The sequence below is a fragment of the Trematomus bernacchii genome, unplaced genomic scaffold, assembly GCF_902827165.1.
Source record: "Trematomus bernacchii unplaced genomic scaffold, fTreBer1.1, whole genome shotgun sequence".
Lineage (NCBI taxonomy): Eukaryota > Metazoa > Chordata > Actinopteri > Perciformes > Nototheniidae > Trematomus > Trematomus bernacchii.
Genome location: NW_022988050.1, coordinates 15962791 through 15985396, shown reverse-complemented (window position 1 = coordinate 15985396; position 22606 = coordinate 15962791). Strand labels below are relative to the sequence as shown.

Here is a 22606-nt window from a genome sequence, read left to right as displayed (position 1 = left end):
CAAGAAGACAGTCATCATGCATTTTCTGCAGCTCCATCAAACAGTACAGAAGCTAGTAGTATAACAATGAGGCCTAAAAATAAAGAGCTGTCTTCTTTTCACCCTGCAAACGTATGTTATTCCCCAGTCTATGGGAACCAGGACACAACATACAAATGCAAACTCCCCACCCTTCTCACTCCCAAGAAATACTCAGTGACACCGAAAATCACCTTTAGTAGTTTAATTAATGCTTCTGACGTTAGACAAAGCCAACATAACAAACAAAACGTCTGTACAAAAGGACCTTAAACTTACCTAACAAAAGAAAAGAAAAGAAAATACAGGCATCTCACCTTACTCCTAACAAAAAAACAGGAGAAAACAGGATTCAAACAAAAGGGCTTCTCACTCCTACTTTAAACTCAAAAGCATGTCACCAATCCGAATATTTACAACGGTACAAAAGGTTACTGCTTACTACAATGATCTACTTTGCTACACAGGCCTACATATTTACAGGGGTCTGAAAACAAACAGTAGCTGACTCTGTTGGGAGCAGGAGAGGAAGAGAGGGTCGAAGGACTGCCTTGCTGCAGCTCAAATAGTCTGGTGCCTTCAGGTGGACCAATCAGGCATTAGGAGGCAGCCGATCTGCTAAGATGAACCTCCTCACTCACACACACTCACGCACACACACACACACACACACTCACGACATAAGGACCCAGGGTCATCACACCTAACATGATCTATTAGTCAATTAGCCAATTCTCAAAGATATTGAAGTGACTGTTATTTTGTATATATTGATTGTTGTGCTTTTATTTAGGTGTGCATATGTAAAAAACGGTATTTCGATCTCTCTGTCTGTACACACAAACTGAAAGATTGACAATAAAGTTGACTTTGACTTTGACTAGTCCTGTTCCTGGTATCTTCTGTAATATATAGAGGTCAGAGCTTTAGTTACATGACATTATCACAGTAGTAGCTGGACATAAAAGGTGAAAAGACAAAGCATATATTGATGCATATTCCATTTATCTTCTCAAATGTCTTATCTGGCCCTCAGCAGTAGTTTTCTTCTGCTTCGGCCATCATGTTAAATACAGAATCACTGATCAAACACATGTGATAGCAGGGTCTGCTGAGCCTGAAATAGACGTGGATGTGGCCTCGTGTCACCTCCTCAGGAGAGTTGGAGGTTATCAGGCCACAGCAGTTGGAGCGCTTATAAATCACAGAACGACCCCTTTGAACACAGCAGCAAGCAGCCGAGACAGGTCAATAAAGACACATGAAATATGAGCAGGGGGAAGTGGAGGTCAGATCTGAGTGTGTGTGTGTGTGTGTGGGTGTGTGTATATTTGTGTGGGTTTGTATCAGAAGGATCCATGTCAAAAGATACAAAAGGCCTTGTAGCAGCTAATCAGGAATGTAACAAAATATACATAACTTAATTTTATTTCCCCTTTTTAGTGTGTTTTTGCTAAATGGACTGATACATGATAAATGGACTGCATTTATATAGCTTTATATAGTTTCCAGTATTTGTAACCCTTCAAAGCGTTTTTTCAGATGAAGGTCAGCATTCAACCATTTTCACACATTCAGAGAGGTATGCCCTGCTCAAGGGAAGCTAACATTCACACACTTTCACACACTGTTGGCCTTGCCATCGGGAGCAGTTTTTAGTTCATTATCCTGCCCAAGGACGCATCTACATTTTGACATCAGGGCCTAGGAATCAAACCACAGACCTTGAAATTGGAAGACCGCCATCGACCTCCTGAGTCAAATACCCTTTTTTTCTGTGTTTGGTTTCATTCGTACAAATGTATTTATGTACGTATGAGTATAAATTCAGGGGTGCATGTGTGCATAGTTATAGATACAGTAAATGTCCAGATTATCTATTTCTTTATGATGGGCAATCAATTACTCACAATTAGTTTTCTTTCTACTCTCTTTTTTATTCTCAACGTAAATTTAGGTTGCATTCAATTGTCAACTGTGAGCATGAATGCTAATGAACCTAAACTAAATGTAATCAAATTACAAATCAAAACTCTGCTTTTAATCTGTAATTAATGTTGTGTTTTATATATTTTAAGTGTGTTGTTTTATGTTTTTATGAATTCTTACTCTGTAAAGTGTATTTGAGTTTCAAGAAAAGCGCTCTATAAATACAATTCATTATTATTTATTATTATTAATGTTTTAAAACTGTAGGTAATTAGTATGTAGTATTTACACTTTTTAACAAGCTATATTATTCTTAACTTTGTATTTACTTAACCCTCCTGTTGTCTTCGGGTCAAATCTGACCGATTTACTACTTTCATCAATCATAACTTTTTTGTTTTACATTCGATTGCATTAAGGCTTTATGAGATCCTTCACAGTAGACTTTTGAACATATACAATTGCTGATCACCACTTTCATTGAATTTTGGATGATTTAGTCAACTTTGTAACACCCATGGTGTTCCCGGTCAAAGATGACCGCCATAAAGAAAAGGAATTAGTAACCATCCAGATCAGATAAAACACACACACACACACACACACACACACACACACACACACACACACACACACACACACACACACACACACACACACACACACACACACACACACACACACACACACACACATACTCTAGATGTGTTCCCCCTTATGTGCCCAATCCCCCCATGTGAATCACACCTGGCACTCACAAACAAACACACACACACACACACAAACACACACACACACACACACACACACACACACACACACACACACACACACACACACACACACACACACACACACACACACACACACACACACGCACACAGATCAATTTGACACATTTCCCACTCTTATGTGCCCATCCCCCCACCTGGATCCCACATGGATCACACCTGGCACACGCAATACATGTTCAGTGTCTATTCTTTGTATATTTACTGCAGTTTTTCATGTATACCAGTAGTCTGATACAATATGTACAGTTTGAAACGGTGTTACATGAAATGTGGTTTTTGTGTTAATGTAATAACAGTTCAAACAGGACCGGTCAAATTTGACCGCGAACACCAAAGTAAGGGGTGGAAAACAAAGACAATAGGAGGGTTAATAGTGCTGCTCTGTTTCTCCATATTGTAATTGCACGTGTGTTAAATGTGTCTTCTCAGCATACAGCAGACCCCATTATGCATGTCAGCCCGCTCTTTTACTTATCCTGACCCGTGCTAGCTGTTTTCCCCTGCTCTCATTCTTTATGCCAAGTTACGCTATCCAGGTCCTTCATACTGCCCTGTGCTAACTAAGCCCCCAGATATACTGTATACTGGTGGTATAGCAATCTTTTTATCTCAAAGTGTTTACCTTAGAACTCCTGATAAATCATTGAAATTAAGATGTTAGTTTATCATTAGTTAAAGCAATATATTTAGGTTTTCTGTTACATTTTACACCCATTTATGAAATATTCCTCTTACATTTTAAGAGTTTCAGCTTTATTAAACATTGTATCATTAAAATAAAGCACGCTGCAGTGTCTTTCTCTCTACTGAAGATAGTTTGGCATTGTAGAAAAACAGATCACTGAAACCATGATCAATTATCTCTGCCTCCTCTGATGACCTCGATGAATTCAGCCATCTGATATCAATGAGGTTGGATCGATAAATGTGTTTGCACCAGTTGATGAACGTTATTGAATTTGTTTGCCTGCTGTTAATCCTCTCAGGACACCAGACCTCCCCCTGCTATCCAAACTAAAGACATGATGCACGTGGATTCAATAATACGATCATAACTCTCTGGCCCAGAGGTTGGTGACAAAGGGTGGATCTTTATTCAAATACATACAAAAATAGTGAAAATGAATTAAGGAATTAGTACAATTCCAATCAAAATACATGTAGAGGGTATCAAAAGTCTCGAAAACTCTTGTTTGTCTGCAGCAGGACATATTTCATTCTTTTATTCAACTTCTTTAGGGGATGGTTAGTCCTGAGCTTTCTTTTTGGTCCACATCAAATGCTAACCATGTCATGATCCCACCTCTGAGTTTATTTGTTGTTTTATTTTGAAAAGTTTTCTTGCCTTATGTCATGCCTGTTTTTACTTCCTGTCTTTGTGTGTTTTCCCACCCATTTTATTTCCTTATTGGTTCCACCTGTTCATCGTTAGCCCTGCAATGAACCTGCTCTCCTGTACACCGGGGTTGCGGTCGAATAGTCCATTTAGCTTAGGAACCTTCCTAATGGAGTGAAATGACCCGGAAGTCCCTCAGTGGCAGCCATGATAAGTGCCATTCGAATTCTCTAAATTAAAAGGAAAGGAGGTTTCAAACTTCCTTTATAACCTCCTTTAGCTTAGGAACCACTGGACCTCCCTAACCGAAAGGAGAGGAGAAAATGCTGCCCCACAATGCCTTGCGGCCGCGGCATTTGCCGTCACACAACAGTCGGCCGTTCACGGAAACAATCGATTATGAACGAGAAATGATATCATGAAAGTTACGGTTCAAAACGTATGTGGTAAGTTGCCAAAGTGCTTTGTTTTGAACGTTCATCAGTATTATAATCAAAAAGAGAAATATGAACGTTAGTTTTTACTGAAATGATCAAATAAAGTCAACATTTCACAGTCTTTACTGAGCTGTGTGGGGTTTGTTCAACTTTTAAAAGATGTTTGAATGGTGATATACTTAAGCAATAGCTCATGACAGGCCGTGGTATATGGCCATTATATCACAGTGCAAGCAGTTTGCTTTTCAGCCCAACTGTATACTGTTTTTCTCAGACGCGGAGGGATACTGACTTGTTGTGAAAAGTAACTTACAATTCTACCCGTGGTATACGCTCAGTATATCACGGCTAAGAACCAATCAGATTGCTTGATTTGACCTGTCCGTTTTATAAACAGTGATAGATGTTAAGGACTAACGTTTATAATAAATACATTTGTATTGATTTTAAGATCTTTTCATACAATCATACGTATTGGGATCGTTTGTATTAATGAGGACCGGAGGGAGAGGGTGACGAGCATAAGTTTCACTTTCCTTTTTTATTTCAATTCCAACTTTGGTCATGAAGAATATGTTTCTCTGTTGTCCACGTTCATAAAGCATAAAACAACAGCATCAGAGCACGGTGCAGAGTCTCTAGATGAGTTTACAGTAGTCCCTCGTTCTCATTAAACATCCATGTTGTAGTCCGCTGTATAGAAAACTGTAGTTTCCATAGTTTCCCCACAGCAGCAGGCGCACATTTATGACCTCCGCTGGCGCATCATAAACACGTCGGATAGTGAAAGTGCAGTCGGATTCTCTAAAGTACCGCAGTCTCTTCTCCTAAGTCCTTTTGAATTCTCCTATCCACTATCCCTTAACCCCGTGACGTTTCACTCAGAGGTTAAGGAATAGACGATAGGGTTAGAACTTAGGAGCTGTTTTTTTAGAGTATTCGACCGCAACCCTGCACTTATCCCCTCATTAGTTCTGCTCGTGTTTCAATCCTGGTTTTGTGTTTAGTCTTTTTTGAGTTCTCATTGTCGTGTTCAAGAATGTATTTTTCACTCTGACTGCCCTCACCATCTCATGAGACACATTTTGATGAGTAAACATACTGTTCATAACTTGACAAGTGACCATTTATTTGGTGTATATTGAAGAGATTTCACATGGTGGCTTTGGTACAAAAACAGAACATTAGGATCAAATAAAAAATGATTAGAAATCTGAAGGTCCATCACCAGTGTGATATCATTCCCAGCAACAACATCTGTATCTTTTTAAAAAGGGTGAAGGAGGAACCATCAAAAATGCACAGCAGAGATAAGCCAACGATTGTAAAGACTAAACTCCAAGGTAAGGTCTTTAAATGTCTGGTTTTGTCAGTCCAAAAATAGTCACTTCAATCTGATATAAAACGGAGGAAAGCAGCAAATCTCAATATTTGAGAGGCTGAAAACAGCATTTTCTGCGATTTTGCACTTTAAAGATTAATTGATTTTCAAAACATTTGGCAATTTTGTTGTCAATTGACTCATTTTCACAACTTATCGTTGCAGCTCTTACATTAAGCCAGGGGTGTCAAACTCAAGGCCCGGGGGCCAAATCCGGCCCGCGACTTCATTTTATGTGGCCCACAAGAGCTCTGCAAGAATATAATATGTTTATTATACGGTTACATGGCGATTTACAGAAGCACGTTGCCCATAAACTACATGTCCCACAATGCATCTCAACTTTTTTTCTTCAAAATACGCCTTTTTTCTTAGAATTTCTGGTCACTTTTTATCTTCAAAATGTCACTTTTCTTTTCAAAATGTCACTTTTTTTTCCCTCCAGAATTTGGCTTTTCTTTTTAAATCATTTTGTGACATTCTCACTGAAGAGACTTGCAATTACTTGCCCTAGACTTCTGCTTTCAGACGTAGTTAATTATGAAGTTATTACCCTATCCGATAATTATCCAATGCAGAGGCAATCATGTAATATAAAGCATTATTTTATATATATTAAATATGTATATATGTATTTTGATATAGTCTTAAAGTTACAACCGGCCCTTTGAGTGCAACCATAATTCCTACGTGGCCTAGCGCTGCTCAATTCATTGTATTTTAATCGCAATTACGATTTTGGCTTGCAACGATTATGAAAACATAATCGAAATAAAACTATTATTTTTTTTTTTTTTTATATTTTTTTTTATTGGTTTTTCAGTTGAATTATACTTAAAGTTCAGGGTAATCAACTGTTAAAAACATACTGTTCACATAAATGGATGTTTTCAAAGTAATTGGATAATCGTTTTTAATAATCGTGATATCAATTATTGACCCAAATAATCGAGATTATGATTTTTGCCATAATCGAGCAGCCCTAACGTGGCCCGTGATGAAATTGAGTTTGACACCCCTGCATTAAGCTATTTAACATTAAGTTAGTGACCATATATTGTACACTACCCCTTATGATGCATTGTAGGATCACTTGAGTCCCATATGGGTATAACAAATCTCACCATTCTGTGGACTACATATAGTGAACAGGAAATGAGTATGGATATAGCTTTTGGATATTTAACATTGAAGAACTACAAATCCCATGAAGCTTTGATACTTCTGTAACTAAGACCTAACAATATGTTTATTAAAGGCTAACCTAATATCTCTGTGAGATTGACAAGGTTCTCAAACTGTAGGTGATGTAATGGATTAGATAGATATTTATTTATGGATTTAAAAGTATCATGGTATTATGAAAATACGTTAAGCATTATAAGCAAGTGAAACAAGCTAATCCCAGGTGTGTTTATGGCTCTATTCAAATGATTATTTGATTATTAAAAGTGATAATTTATACAGCGGTGCTATAAATAGTATTAAATACACATATTCATAAAATGCTTTCATGCAGTGTTGAACCATTGACACATTAATAACATATTTACATTAATCCAACACCAGAAGTTCAATTGTATGTGTGGTTGTTAACAATATTCACAAATAGAGGCACAAGAATAGATCTTATAATTAAACTCACATGTGCAGAATATGTTAAATATAAGTGAAGATGGTTTCATTGGTGCCGCTGCAGTGACATTCATGGAGTTTGTGTGTGTGAACACGTGGAGATGATATTTGCACCGTCAGCCCGTCACTCTGCAGCTGTGATTGGCTCCAGCAGAGAGCTCACAGTCCATTCCCAGTGAAAGGCCGCCATTGCAAAAAGTCTTTGTTCTGCTTCATCCCCTCGCTTTGACTTCCAAATGAAGCTCTAAACTTCTGACACCCAGAGGCTCATGGGAAAGAACGGTCAACAGAAGCTGTTTTCCATCAGTGGGAATGAGGCAGCGTTCGCCACATGTCTGGGCTGAAGGTTCCTCTTAGAAACAGCTTAGGGAACCATGGAGAACAGCATAACTACAGCCAACAGGTGCAAATTAAAAGACATGAACTTAAGTTATTTTGAAGGGGTATTGGGGATCTTCACCACTGGGACGTCCTCTGCAGACCATTTCCCTGCAGAAGAAGAAGAAGAGAGAACGGTTGTTAATCAAACAGCACATTATTGGATGCAGATGACAACGCCACTGAAAACCAGTGTTACAGTGTTATATGGTTGGCTCTGAAAAGCTTGAGTACAGCAGCTTGGAGTCTAACAGTTGTGACCAATGATGTGTCTGAAATCAAAGTGGCTTTTTTGGGTTTCTAAAGAATTTGCACACAAATAATCACCTTATTTAGCAAAACATTTAGTTTCCATTGTATCAACACTAGCTGTCAAACAATCAATTTTTCTGAATAAATGTATTTATTCAAAGATCAGTGATCCGATATCATTGATTCAAAGTGAAAACATCTACAACGCTTTTATTTTGAAATAATGAAAGTAATGTACAGTATGTGTCATTCTTTCTGCCTAAACACAGTGCAATCCAACAGACTTTTGTTATAAAATGGCTTTTTGTTTAAGTATATTTTGTGGATAGTAACCTAATTTTGATAAATGGGCACATTTTGTGATCTACACCTCTAATTTACAAAGATTTTTGCAAAGATCCCCTAAAAATTATATATTTTTAAGAAATATTGAGTAAATACAAATATAGAGTTAACTTTTTTTGGTTGTGTTTTTATACATGGAATGGTGATTGGGTTATTCAGACACAGAATGAGTTTGGTGAAAAAGAAAAATCCATTTGACAAATTCTTAAGGAAAGATTTGGCTAAATATGTCTGTCCTCTGTGTGTGGTTAGCTTATAACATGACATAAACTGTACGTATTATGAGTCATCTATTCAAATGTCTAAAAAGTATAAATCTGGGTCACATTGAAATCTGCTTAAAATTGACTACAGCTTCTGTCCTCCGGAAATAAGAGAACCATACTCTTCAGAGCCACCTTAAAGCATGAAGTTGAGGGTTTAAAAGTCAAAATGTAACTTTTCAGGTTAAAAAACAAATAACAGACTTAAAAAAGGAAATGGTATGTACAGAGAGATACAAACACTGCAATATGACCTACACATGCAATCCTTTTCACCAACATTTGTCTTGCATTGCAGTCAGAAAACAGATAGAAAAGTACATGGAGTCCAAGTAGCATATTGAGCAGATAAGGTAAAAGAGAAGAGGCTTTAAGAGAGTGAGCTCCACAAGGTAAGAAAAAAGAAACCCCAGACAAAGAGGTGATTCATAGTGAACCTGTAGGAGAAGTTGCTATGGATACTGAGAGGTGGACATGCACAGAGGCAGGGGAACAGAAAGCATCTGGAGGTAAGCGAGTTGATAAGGAGAAACAAAGAGAGGCGTGGGGGGGGTTCAGGGTACCACGTACGCTGTGTCCGTTTGTGTGTGCGGTGCTGCCGCTGTCAGTGCGGGTCGAGGGGGTGCTGCTCCCGCTGTTGGCTACTGAGCTGGCTGAGGCTCTGGGGATGATCATGTCGTAGGACACGTCCGGAGGGTGCTGCACAACAAGGAGGACACAAACATTCAGAGACTAGGATGGGAAAGAACATGCTTTTTGGAAAGAACAAAAATAGTGTACTGAGCCAGTTTGGATGTTTCAAGGGGGTTGTATGAGAAAATGTATTCAATGTATTAACTACAGTAGCTGGAGGTTGACACGCCCCCAGTTTAGAAATCAGACAGAAGCAAAGTGATGCACAGCTTTTGACGTAGGCATAAGTGACACAAATGATGACGTGCAGGCTATATTTATAACATTTGACTGCTTTCCCGTGATGACAGACAGCCAAACTGAAGCCGTTTCATCCATCTTTACTCTCGCCATTGCCACCAGGGTCCGTTGAATATAAGGGATCATTTAACCATGCAGAACAAAGGAGCTGCCAGTCTACCACTGCCTCAACACGTTCGATTGTTTGGTTACTTTGGTGAATCCGAACTAACCAAAGTCATACAAAAACACAAACAATACTAGCGATTGATTCAGAGTAAGACCCCAACGTCCATGTTCTGCAAAGATAACTGTTGTCTATTACTGTTCTACTTTATTCAAAGAGTCTGGCTTTAAACAGAGCATAGATAACCCCTTCAGTTAACTGACGACAAGGTAAAGCCAAATAATCTAAATATAGTGTTTTGCTATGATATTGATTGTTTAACGTGTCCAAAATGCATATTGCTGCTGACCCCTCCCACAATACTTGCTGTTAAGCTGTTGCTTAGCTTCAGTGTTGGTATTCCTGCGTGTTTCTCCAAAATGGGGGCATGCTGACAACCATGTTCTGTAGTTAATATACCCACTGTGGATAAGTATCTCAAATAGCCCAACTTCAAATCATTTGAAATACCTCTCCCTTCCTGTCTATGTTGTGCTGGATAATGCATTGCCTATCCCTAAGCTGTCCCCTCAAGCAAAAAAGATAAAACCCTCCAAACTCGTGGATAAAATATTTTAAATCTTGATCACATTTTCGCATTATGTACATACCTATACATTCTCACAATTAAACTCTCTAAGATATGTGACATGAAGCACTTGGAAGTTGTTTACTGTCATCATTTTCTAAAATCAACAGACATGACCTATTTTTGTCATGGTTTTGACTTGACCTGTATTTACTTTTTTTAATTCCTTTTCTGTTTTGCTTGTTTATGTTCGGCATAGTCAGTACATTCACTTCACCTGCTCACTCTCCACACCCACCTGCTCCCCTTTTCACACCCAGCTCCCTAGTATATTAACCAGTCCACTTCCACCAGGTTGTCTTTGTGCTGTGAGTCTTAGCTTTCCTGCATCTGAGCAAGTGGTTTTCTTTTAACCTTACCCCGTATATCCTGGATTTGGTGATAGCCTAGCCCTCTTGTTCTGTGTTTGCCTTCCTTTATTTTTGTATACTTTTTTATTTGTTAGAGAACAGATCGTTTTGTAGCCCCTGCCCTTTTAAGTCACTGTGACTGTTTTTTTTTCTTGAGTTTTGACAATTTTTATCAATTTCACTATTTCTTAAATGCTGTAGTTTTGGGCGTACATATCATAATTGAAGGATGACTGTTTATATTCGACTCTAGGTTGACACTGACAAACTTTAAGCAAAAAAAAACGAAAAAGGGATTTTATATATATTTAAATCAATACTGACATACCTCAGATCAATACATTTGCAAAAAGATAATATATAATAATATATATGCAATTTGGAAATATTCATCGTTAAGACCACAATTTGACCAGTGCATCTTTTATGACACTTCTTGTAAATGATCATCCCTAAATGTCATCAAACATGGCATGTAGCCTTGTCAATAAAGAATAAGTAATATACTGCTGTGGTGAAAACCTGTTTGTCAGATAAGATCTGTGGCGCAAACAGGTCGAATGCTAACTAATTTCCAGGGTTTTGGGAAAGTGTTACTTGTGGTGTTCATTTCAGTTTATATTTGCCTAGCACAGGACATACAGTGGAAGTAAACCAGCTACCTTACAGAGTCAAATGCAGCATTCAAATGAGTTTCTCTGAAAGCAAACCAATTTGTTTGTACTTACAATCCCCCCTCCTTTGCTGATAATGGCCAGCTCAGTGGGCTGGTACACTGAACCCCTCACCTGCCCTGTGTAGCCGCTGTACGGAGACACAGGCTTGGACCCTGTAATGCAAAGAGACAACAAACGTTACAATCTTGTCACATATCAAGCCCTCTGAGTGATATCTCTCTGCCTCCTAATTGCTATCTTTCCCTAGCAAACATCCCTTATATCTTTATATTACAACCACTTAAGCTACAAAGCACTTAATCAGCAGACCATGATGCATCTGTCCTTAATCTCATTCGTGCTTGCATCCTTAGAATGATAAGAGAGATGACTTTGTTAAAATCAAACGTTTGGATGAAACTGTTGCCACACCTCAGTTGCCATGGAGACTATGCAAACACAAGGAGTGATGGTTCTGGTGGGAATCAGAGGCAGTGTTTGCATGGGATACAGTGGTTAGGGATGCAGTTAGATACTAGACACTCATTAACAGGAATGATTCAGACACTCTGAATACCTGACTGCAACTCTGGGAACAACATGTGTACATATGGTTGGTCAGTTTCTATTCCCGCACCTGATGACTATTATTGATTTGTATTCATCATGGCTCCCAATACATTGAACAAAGTTATCTATAGGGAGTAAACTGGGAAGTTAATGATAAAGGTTGAAAAGTGAGGGTTTCTCCCTAAAACGCTGCAGAGAAAAAGTCCATAAGCTTAATCAAACATAAATGCCAATATACAATGGCAGCATTATAATGGGTTAAATATATATATAGTCACTTTCAAAAATGCAGCTAAAAAACAACAAACTGGTTGTTAAATTAAAAGGGTTAGACCCCCCTAACCCTAACCCATTATTTGCAACATACTTATATGGAACAAATTGAACTTTGAGCTAACACAATAATCAACAATAAAAAAAAATAGATATTTAAATGTATAGGGCATTTTTGAACTGACTAACTGGATCCATCCCTCATCTTTTGTGTTTATCACACAAGATGACACGGCAACAACTAGTTTTACTGGTGGCTTTCCACCTCTAGACCACAGTGACACAAGCTGACAGACTGGTGACATTAACAGCCACATTACAGCGTCTACCTCACCCTCTATGATTATCCACTGACTCCAGCCCTGATGACCAGCTCTCTCTGCCTGAGAGCTGCAGACTTATGTTCTGATCTTTGTGGCGTTTTTTTACTGCATCATCATCCTGCTCGGCTCAGGACTTAAACTGCAGCATATCAAATTGTGTGGGGTCATCACGTAGATGCAAAACAACCTTTTTGAGGACAGTTAGGAAGGTAATCAGCCCGTCCTGATGTTTATGAGGGCCATACATTTTTTGAGGTCATTCAGTCAAAGGACAGAACCTACAAATCCATGCAGACATTTTGTTGAGCTTCCGATATGATTGATATTTATTCAGGGAGGAAGCTGTGTGACTAATATGTCACATGCAAAGTTTATGTATGTGTGCTTCGAACCGTTCTTGTTATAACCATTCAAACAAACCAAGCCAATACCTGCTACTGTAAATTGAAAAGTTGAGCTTTGATGAGGCAATAGTGATGCTATAGCCAAAAAGAAAAGGAAATCAGGACATATTGTTTCTATAACTTGGTGTCTAGAATTCATCATTATGGATTTGATATAAACCATTAAGAAAGGTTTTCCTTTTTTAAAAGTACAGGTAATATAGTCGTATTTCTGTATTAGAGTTTTAATATTTTAGAGTAATAGTAGTAGTGTAATGATATATCAACAAAAAGCAATAACCCTAACTCAAACCCTAACTAGCTTGTATGTTTCAATAGGAAATGGACAAAAAACCTTTCAAAGCCTCATTTCAAGCCTAAAGATGGTTAAAACTAACTATAAAGAGGAAATAAACAACATTTGAGTCTCAGAGGAGATTTGTCATTTTAGCAGGCTACACACCTTGGTTGGGCTCGTCCATAGAGAAAGCCTTATTCTCCATGAACATGTTCTGGGAGCTCTGCTCCTTCAGAATGGTCTCGTAGCCGACTCCTCTGTTGGGGTACAGATCGTCCCCGAAGCTTTGCTGGCTGTCATCGTCACCGCTTAAACTGCACATGTCAGGAATGGAGTAGAGGATGAGGAACGCCCATCCATTGGCTACCAAGGCGATGGCCAAGGTGGGGTCATCCCATGTGGGCCCCCCTCTACTCTCATTCCCGTAGATGTACATGGCGATCCACGCCACCCAAATTCCCACGGAGACCAAGCTGGTTAGAAGGATAAAGGCACCGTCTTTCTTCCACTTATTGTGTTTACCCGCCATGATGGCCAGGCTTGCCACCACCACAGCCAGGATCAGGGTCATCACGTAGATCAGCGCCATGACGAAGTCCTCGTTGGCGATGTTGCAAGGAGTAGCCGTTGCTGTGCTAGTTTCGGCTGTGGCGTTGAGTGGCCCCTGTGGGTGGCGCACTATGGTGATGATGAGCCACTCTGTGTTGATGACCACCTCCACCAGCCACAGCGCCACTGCCCCCAGACCCAAGGCCCAAGCCCGGGGCCCACTGTTCAGCCTGGCAAGGATGTTCAGCCTCACGCACTGCATTAGGAGGCAGGCGAAGCAGCCGCTAAACAACACCCCGAATAGGAACCTCCGGGAGGAACAGGTGGAGAAATCCTTTCCCACAATGAAGGCGAACGTCAGGCAGAAGAGACCCATCGTGAAGAACAGGAACCAGGCGTGGAGGCCCACCGAGCTCTTGCGGTTCTTGTCTTGCGTAAAGGGTATGCTGGCCAGCAGCGCCATGAAAAGCACAATGGAGAAGACGATGCCAGCCGACGCGAAGGCCTCCAGCACGATGCCCCACACAGCATCAAGGTCACACAAGTTGTAATAGAGGGAGTCCACATTGGGGCCACAGCCGTGAGGGGTGTTGTTGGCAGCCATGGCTACTTGTAAAGACCAGAATTTAGTTTGGACAAGTTGTTCTGCGATCCTGCCAGCACCTGTTCAGAAGGACAAACAGGGAGAGTCTGAAAGATTTCTTGGACTGTTGAGTATTAACAAAGACTCAAATACGTCACAAATACTGGAATAGGATACTGTTGTCTACACCCAATTAAGCAAATATTACACTTACATGAGTCAGTTTACACACTTCCCCACATGGGATTCAAAGCTTTGTCATGATGTTTAAATATAAAGTAATTTGACAGTCTTTCAGAGCTAGAAAGAATTAGAACGCTGAATTACCAACTATGGACTTTTCCCTAACTTTGACGTTAATCATTAGAGGGATCTCTGAACAAATATTGTTTCTGTGCATTGCGATTACACCTGAATCAATAGGTGAAAGTGCATTAAACCTTAAGTGCTATGGGTGGACCTTTTAGTTTTAACAAATGCACAAATCAAATCAAAATCATTGGTACTTTTTATGATTATTTATTTTAAACAACATAAAATCAGAGTGGAACAGTGTCTGCTTTGTGATAAACATCTCCACAGCGTCTGTTTTTGCTTTTTGCTGTGTCTGGCTGGTTCTTTTTGTCCCCGTCAGATTAAATTACTCTGAACTGAGGACTCTGAGCCAGATCGATAGATTTCTAGTGGCGGAAGTTCAGTCTTTCTAATTTCTGTGACTCTATCACGACAAGGATCTTTCTGGAACAACGTTTTAACCTTTTCTGGTTTGAATGATTTGGTTAGTCCCTTATTTTTGGGTGGCTTCAAGAGGTCTGTCAGTTCTTTTGTAATAAATCACTTATATGTTTTTTTTCAGTTTAGGGTGTGACCTCTAATCACACACAGAATTGAAGCCACTTTTTACCAACTGAATAACAGAGACCTGTGATTACACTATATTAACACGTCAATTGTATTTGTACCTCTGTTACCATGGAAAGCTCAAGGACCAACCGTTGTATGGCATGTTTGCTATTTCTGAATGTTCAAGGTAAGAACAAAAGGCATAATTTCATTCCAGTAAGAAACAAAGACCAAAGACTCCCAGCTGGTACAACTTTTTTTGTTTTGTCTTTCCATACAAACTTTGGACAGAGATAAATCAAGGATAGGGAAACCCCTGATTCCTTAAAAGCTCTATCAAGCTCCAAACAGAACAGTTAAAAAAATCAATGAATCGCAACTATTTTATCTATCATATATCATGTATTTATCTCTACTATCTCAAGTTCTTTCATAATCTCTGAAAGAAAACAAACTCACCACAAGGTCCATAGCATTTCCGGAGCTTTCAATCATATCACATGGTCTTTATCAGCAGGAAGAATTTGTCCAATTATCATGGCTTTGTTAAATTGCTGATCAAAGCTTCTGAGCCACATTCAATGAGAATCTACAATTCCATGATCACTAGGCAAACTCCCTGCTGATAAAGATCATGTGATGTGATTGTAAGCTCATCAACATTTACTAAATGGACCTTCAGGTGAGAATGTTTTCCCATCAACAGCCTAAGGCCCCGTCCACACAGAGACGAAACGGGTTGTATCCGCTACAGTTCTCTATCGTATAGACGGTTCGTCCACACAAGGCCGACACGGAAACGTGGATAATGATAACGGCTCCCAAGGTGGGTAGATCTGCGGACAAAACGCTCTGGGGGGCCAAACGGCTCTGTGTGTACGCCCTATACGATCATTTCCTGATAACGATGACGCCATAGCCCCGCCCTTCCCCACCTCTGCTGCTCACCCCCGCTGCTTTTGGTGAATTTTGTGGCGGAAGTACAGCGCCACTTACAGTCCCGGCATATGTACTACAGCGTAGTGATGGGAATTCCGGCTCTTCTTGGTGAGCCGGATCATTTGGCTCGGCTCACCAAGAAGAGCCGGCTCTTTCGGCTCCCAAACGGCTCTTCAGTTTACCACATATTATACCTTTTATAATTCAATCAAATGTAGCCCTGTTTTGACTAATGATTTATATGTGTACACATATCACTTAAATTATTCAATACATCCTTTGTACTGAAGTATTCAAAAGTAAAAATTACATGTTTAATATCAATTATTTGCTGTGGCCAATTGTTTTCATTGCATTTACAGACCCTTGTATCTCTCTGATACCACCCAATGAATGCACAGACTTGCTTGTAGAACCACGCTACACAAAGCAGATAGCAACACCTATAAAAACTTAAGCATAGACATTTAAAAAAAGGGGCTACTGTATCGACATTTTAAAATTATATTTAAAGAAAAGGCCCTGACAAAACAGCAGGGCTCTATTTCAGTATTAACTATAGAAAAAAAGACAGCAACAGCTGACATCAAATCTTTGCTGAGCCCAAGGATAATCATAAATAAATAACATAGTGAAAATAAATATATTGCAATGCTCAGTCCAGCAGCATCCAACCGTCTCTAATCATAAAAAAACATAATACAAATAAATGTATTGCAATGCTCAAAACAGCAGCATCCAACAGTCTCTAATCCTTGGATAGTACATGCCACTGCATGCATGCACGGAGCAGCTGTAGCGCGGAGATCATCATATCATTCTGTCTTGTATTACTTAACAAAAAATAACAAAAACAAAAAAACGGCTCGTTCGCGGGCGCGAGCCGGCTCCCGTCGTTCACTTAAAAGAGCCGGCTCTTTGAGCCGGCTCGTTCGCGACCGACACATCACTACTACAGCGTCTCCGGGTCGAGCAGTCTCGTGTGGACGGACACGTTTCTGGCGCAGATTCCGTGTGGACGGAATACTTTTTTGATATCGACCTCGGTTCGTTTTCGTTTTCATCTCCGTGTGGACGGGGCCTAAATGTGTGAGATGACAACAAAAGACATCAACAAAATGCTCCCCAAGGTTCTAACGTTTACCATGTGATATTTAGCAATGTGAACCACTGAAACAAAATATTCAAAGTGTAATGTTATAAGTCATTTCTGGTGTCAAACTCTTGCTTTCATTGTTTGCTTGCCTTAAATGTTAGAACTTAAACGCAACATGATAAATATAAAATGCACAACTTAGAAGACAAAGGGGGGTGGGGGAGTTCACAGCAAAATCTTTACCCAGGGTTTTCTAAAAGTTTTGTCAAGCCCTGGAAGGACTCACTGGGTTTGTTGTCATTGTCAATATGTGTACCTCGTCTATGATATTTTAAATTTTAACCTATTAAGCTCAGTTTTCGTAACGTGTATCGAGTTCTCACTCAAATAAATAAAAGGAAAACCACCTTTTATTTTCAGTCGTGTTATAATTAATACCTCTGTTAATAGCTCGTCACTAGCTTACATGCAGCATATGTTCTCATATCAATATGAATATGACGTTTTTGTGCATTTAAACTATTAAAAAGCAGTTTCACACATTTTCGGTTGTTCACAGGGACAAGACGATTGACATTAACCTCGTGTACAAATAATATAAAAAGATATCTAACCAGATAGAATAGAAAAACTGTTTTTTGTAAACATATCACAATCGTACAACTCTAAACGAGACAATTCGCCTTATTTTAACAAGATGGGTCTGATGTAAACATGTGTAAGTACCTTTGTGAAGACTTCCCCGCTGAGTTGGTGGTTGTTGATCCCGCTTTTTGAATCTCTTCTTCACCTGCTCCTCCGGCTGCCACCGCTCAGTTGACCGTAAATCATCGAGTGTAAAAAAAAAAAGACAAGTCAACTAAAAAGTTTGCAGTCTTCGGTAAATCTCCTGGAACTCCTCATGAGACTGGTCCCTGCAAAGCTCACTTCATACTAATATAAAAGTTAAAGAATCCTCCACGAGCGTTTTCCAGCGAACTGACTGCTGTGATGGTCTCTCTCTCCTTCTCTCACACTCACTCACTCTCTCTCCCCCTCTCTCACGCACGTGCACACACGCACGATCTCACTTCAATGCATGACTGTACTGCCATCACTCAATATCTAATACACATTTTTTTAATGTTTTATTTCTTTAAAAATCTTTCAGTGTTTTCTTGTTGTAGCAAATTAACTTTACATGTTTTCTTTATGCAAGATAAACTGATTTTATTACAGCAAAATTAAACATCCAACATATGCGTGGTGTTTAGGTGGTGTGTAGTGACATCTAGTGGTGACATGTATATGGGCCATTCTACCGAATTGGACCAAAGTCAGGTTGGAAATGTTTTGAAATGTTGTATGTTTTTTCCCCAAAACGTTGTCCATATATATTTTGTACCATATCTAAATTACACATAGGCTTATCTAGTAAAAGAATCGTACATTTTTATATCGTATTTTCAGACTGTATTGGAATGTTCTTCCTCTACCAAAAATGGTCACTACAGAAACATAGTACATACACTGTAGTAAACAAGTATTATATTAACCTGTTAAGATTGTTTTACCTTCCCTTCTCTAAATAGTATTTAAACAAATATTTCTTGAGAGTTTTCACAAGTAAATGAATAAAAGTGCATTTTTAATCAAAGTTCAATTTATACAATTCATAAAAATCATAATGCAAACTTTCTTTGTAAAATGCATAATACTGATCATATTGATTCCAGAGTTGATGATTGTTGAAATTGAACATACATTAAACCAATCAGTATCATATCATTTTAGTTGATAACTCAATATACTTAATTTTTTACAAAACATCCACTGTTTCGGTAGTGACCACAGTATTTTGTTCTCAAGGTTGTATCATATTCCCTCAACCTTATTGCTTAATCTGAACTCATAACATGCCTTATGTTGAAGTGTGAATGTGTGAAGCTACTGACCCAGAATCAGCACAGGCTGAAATAGAGGGGAATGAGGCTAGAATGCATGATCAGTTTGGTATTTTTAGCAAAACACTTCATAGACATGTTTTTTTATATATCTGAGACCTATAATATATTCCTGAAAATAGTATAATAGGAGACCTTTAAAGTAACACACTGATTTTCAGACTTTAAAACACATTTATTTCAAAATTATGGGATTTACCTGCTTACCATTCCATTCTGTCACTACCGAAACGATTATGTCAATTACCGAAACGTAACCATATGTTTCGGTAGTGACTGTTTCGGTAGTGACTGTTTCGGTAGTGATTGTTTCGGTAGTGACTGTTTCGGTAGTGACGATTCTAGCTAAGTTTGAGTAACTAAAGAATGCTAGCAAGTAGCCTACATGGCTAGCATACACGTTTTTGAACACACATAAAAACCTAATGCTGCGTTCACACCGGACGCGAATATTCGCTTCGCTCTAATCGCTCCTATCGCATCGCTCTAAACGCTGGAGTTTCACCGCGGCTGCCAGCTGTGTTTACTCGCATCATTGAAACAAGACGCGCTGGCTCGGGAGCTACAACTACAACAAAATGAACATATTTTACCGTGATTAAATTGTAATACACGTTTCTAAATGATGCCGAAGTAACAACATACTGATACCGGTTAGTAAAAACCATGAATGAATGCTTGACAAGTCTGCCGACAAGACGGCAGGCGAAAAATCTTTTTAAATGCTTGTTTTCTGAATGAAGATCAGGGCGACCAGGCTAAGCTAACGTTGTATATGCTCCGTCCACACTCACAACAACGGCCTACAGACATAGATAAAGCAGCGACTGTATTCGCCATGACACAGACAGTCTGTGGTTTGTACTTGTTTAACTTTTGTCCAGTTTCTGAACAGATATGAGGAGCTGTGAGCTCTGTGTGCTAACTGCTAACAGCTAACGGCTGATGTTGTGTGGTTGAACGTCAGTGACGGCAGGCTGAGATCCTCACCGCTGATTGGCTTCCGCGAGAACGCGTCACGTGAATTTGACGCTCGAGTTGAAAAAATGGAACTCTCGCGTTTAACGCGGCACCGTTCAATCGCCTCAATCACGTGATTCGCGCCGCGTCCACCGCTTCATGCGCACCGTCGGAGCGAATTCGCGTCTGTCCGCGTCTCTGCATTGACTTTACATGTAATCGCGCCGCCCCCAAACATCGCATTGCGTCCGGTGTGAACGCAGCATAAGACTTTGCATAAAACTCAGAAAAAGTTTACTTAAAGGGGACCTATCATGCAAAATGCACTTTTGTACGTCTTTTATACATGAATATGTGTCCTCGGTGTTCCAGGGAACTCACCAAGTGTCAGAAAATACAACCCTCTCTATTTTCCTCCATACCCAAATCTCTAAAAAAGGGGCTGCAACGGATCTGATACAGACTGATCCAGATTTGAACACTTCTATGACGTCACAGAAGTGGCGCTACGGCTATTGGGCCAACTCTCCACCTATCAGGGGAATGTGGGGTTGGGCCACGGCCGGCCATTCCCGCTCGAAAGCGCTGGAAACGCTGTAGTACATATGCCAGGCCTGTAAGTGGCGCTGTAGTCTGCCACAAAAGCAGCAAAGAAGACTTCCCGCTCATAGTTACCATGGTTACCCTTCTGTTTATTCTCCGCTTTGGCTTTTTTTCTCCCTCCCCGAGGCAAGCGTTTGCTCCCGCTGCTTTAATTCAATGCAATCCCTCCCCGTCGAGGCAAGCACTGTAATTCTCTTCGGTTAGTCCACCAGCAGATGACAAACACCCACCTCTCCGCCTCTTCCAAGGAACGAGGGGACCGTGCGGCAGAGTTTCAGTTTCAGTTTCTTTCGCCGGTCAAGATGTCCGTTAAAGTTTAAATCTTCCGGACAAAATTAGAAAAGTGCCGGTCAAAGGTCTTCTTTGTTATTTATTGAGCTTTAAAATAAATGAATAACGACTCTATATAATAAAACACGGAGGACGGAGATCTCTTTTTCTCCCCCTCTTCTGACAGCCCAGCAGCTGATCAGAGCATGGCTCCCCTCTCCTGCAGGGGGGCGTGGTCAGCTGCAGCTCACAGAGATCAGCCCCGTAGACAGCAAACAGCACATAGAGCGAAATGAGGCATGGCTAAAATGCATAATCTGTTTGGTATTTTGAAAACAGAAACGTATAAATATACCTTAGATAGGTATGGCCCTACAATATATCATTTAAATATAGCATGATAGGTCCACTTTAATAGAGTGGCGAAGTCCCTCCCACTTACTTCCGGGGTATGGGACCTTATCTCGGAAAAATTATGCATTGAAGTCAATGGGGAGAGAAAACTTATCTTTCGATCCCGTTTGAATTGTGCCATGAATTACACATATGATGTTTGTCAATCTTAAAAAATCATTTCCATGTCAAAAAAGTCACAGTTTGTCGTAAAACTGTTGAAATATAAGACTATGAAAAATACGTAACTAGAAAGACTACAAATCCCAGAGTCGCGTAAGTGATGTCACAATTGTTTACCTCCACCATTCAGATACCTAAGATCAGCGCAATATAGATATAATCTATCTATATGGCGCTGGCTAAGATAAGATAACTTTAACAAGATGCCTGTGTGCTTAGTACCAGGTTGTTATTATACCAGCAATGGGTCTTGCTCGTTCTTTTGCTTCCCGTCTGATGAAACGACCAGCAGTGGCTTGATCAAGTTAGCTACCTAGCTAGTAGCTAGCACGTTAGTTAGCATTACAGCCTTGTCATTTTTATTAGCCTTAACATGAAGTAACATTAAGTAACCCAAAATGTTAAACAGTAAGAGTAGTAGTCATATTTCGTGAACCCTTTGAATAGTACTGTCACCGGTGTGATCGTTCTATAATACACCATTTAATTCCGGGGGAGAAATGCTAACGCTAACGTTAGCATCGGCGATCTTTTCTACTTCATGCTATCTGCACAAATGGTTGACATTAAACATTAAAACGACCAGGCAGTTCAGAGAGAATCAAAGGAAGGCAGGCAGGCAGCTTTGCATGACATTCTTCAGGACGTGTTTCATTGTGGTGATAGTCAATCGTTTGTTGACAAGACAGTAGTGACGGCCATCTTGGTGACGTGTGTGGTTGACCAGAGATGTAGTTCATTTAGCGTTTCACACAAAAAAATGTGTTACTTCACAGTTTTACGACACATTTTATTTTTTTTGACTTGCAAAATTATCTTTTAAATTGACAAACATCATATGTGTAATTCGTGGCACAATTCAAACGGGATCGAAAGATAATCTTTCTCTCTCCATTGACTTCAATGCATAACTTTTCCGAAATAAGGTCCCATGGGGCTCAACCGGAAGGGGAGGG

At 39.7% G+C, this 22606-nt stretch overlaps 1 protein-coding gene across 1 annotated transcript; it reads right to left on the bottom strand.

Annotated features, from left to right (window-relative positions):
* Positions 1 to 7208: 7208 nt before the first annotated feature.
* On the bottom strand, positions 7209 to 18334 carry gprc5c (G protein-coupled receptor, class C, group 5, member C). The gene is made up of 5 exons (XM_034118888.1): positions 18025 to 18334; positions 13454 to 14500; positions 11514 to 11614; positions 9339 to 9467; positions 7209 to 8019 (listed from the first exon to the last, which is right to left on the bottom strand). Exons 2-5 carry the CDS (start codon positions 14439 to 14441, stop codon positions 7987 to 7989), a joined length of 1251 nt encoding a protein of 416 aa, XP_033974779.1. The 5' UTR covers positions 14442 to 14500; positions 18025 to 18334; the 3' UTR covers positions 7209 to 7986.
* Positions 18335 to 22606: the final 4272 nt, after the last annotated feature.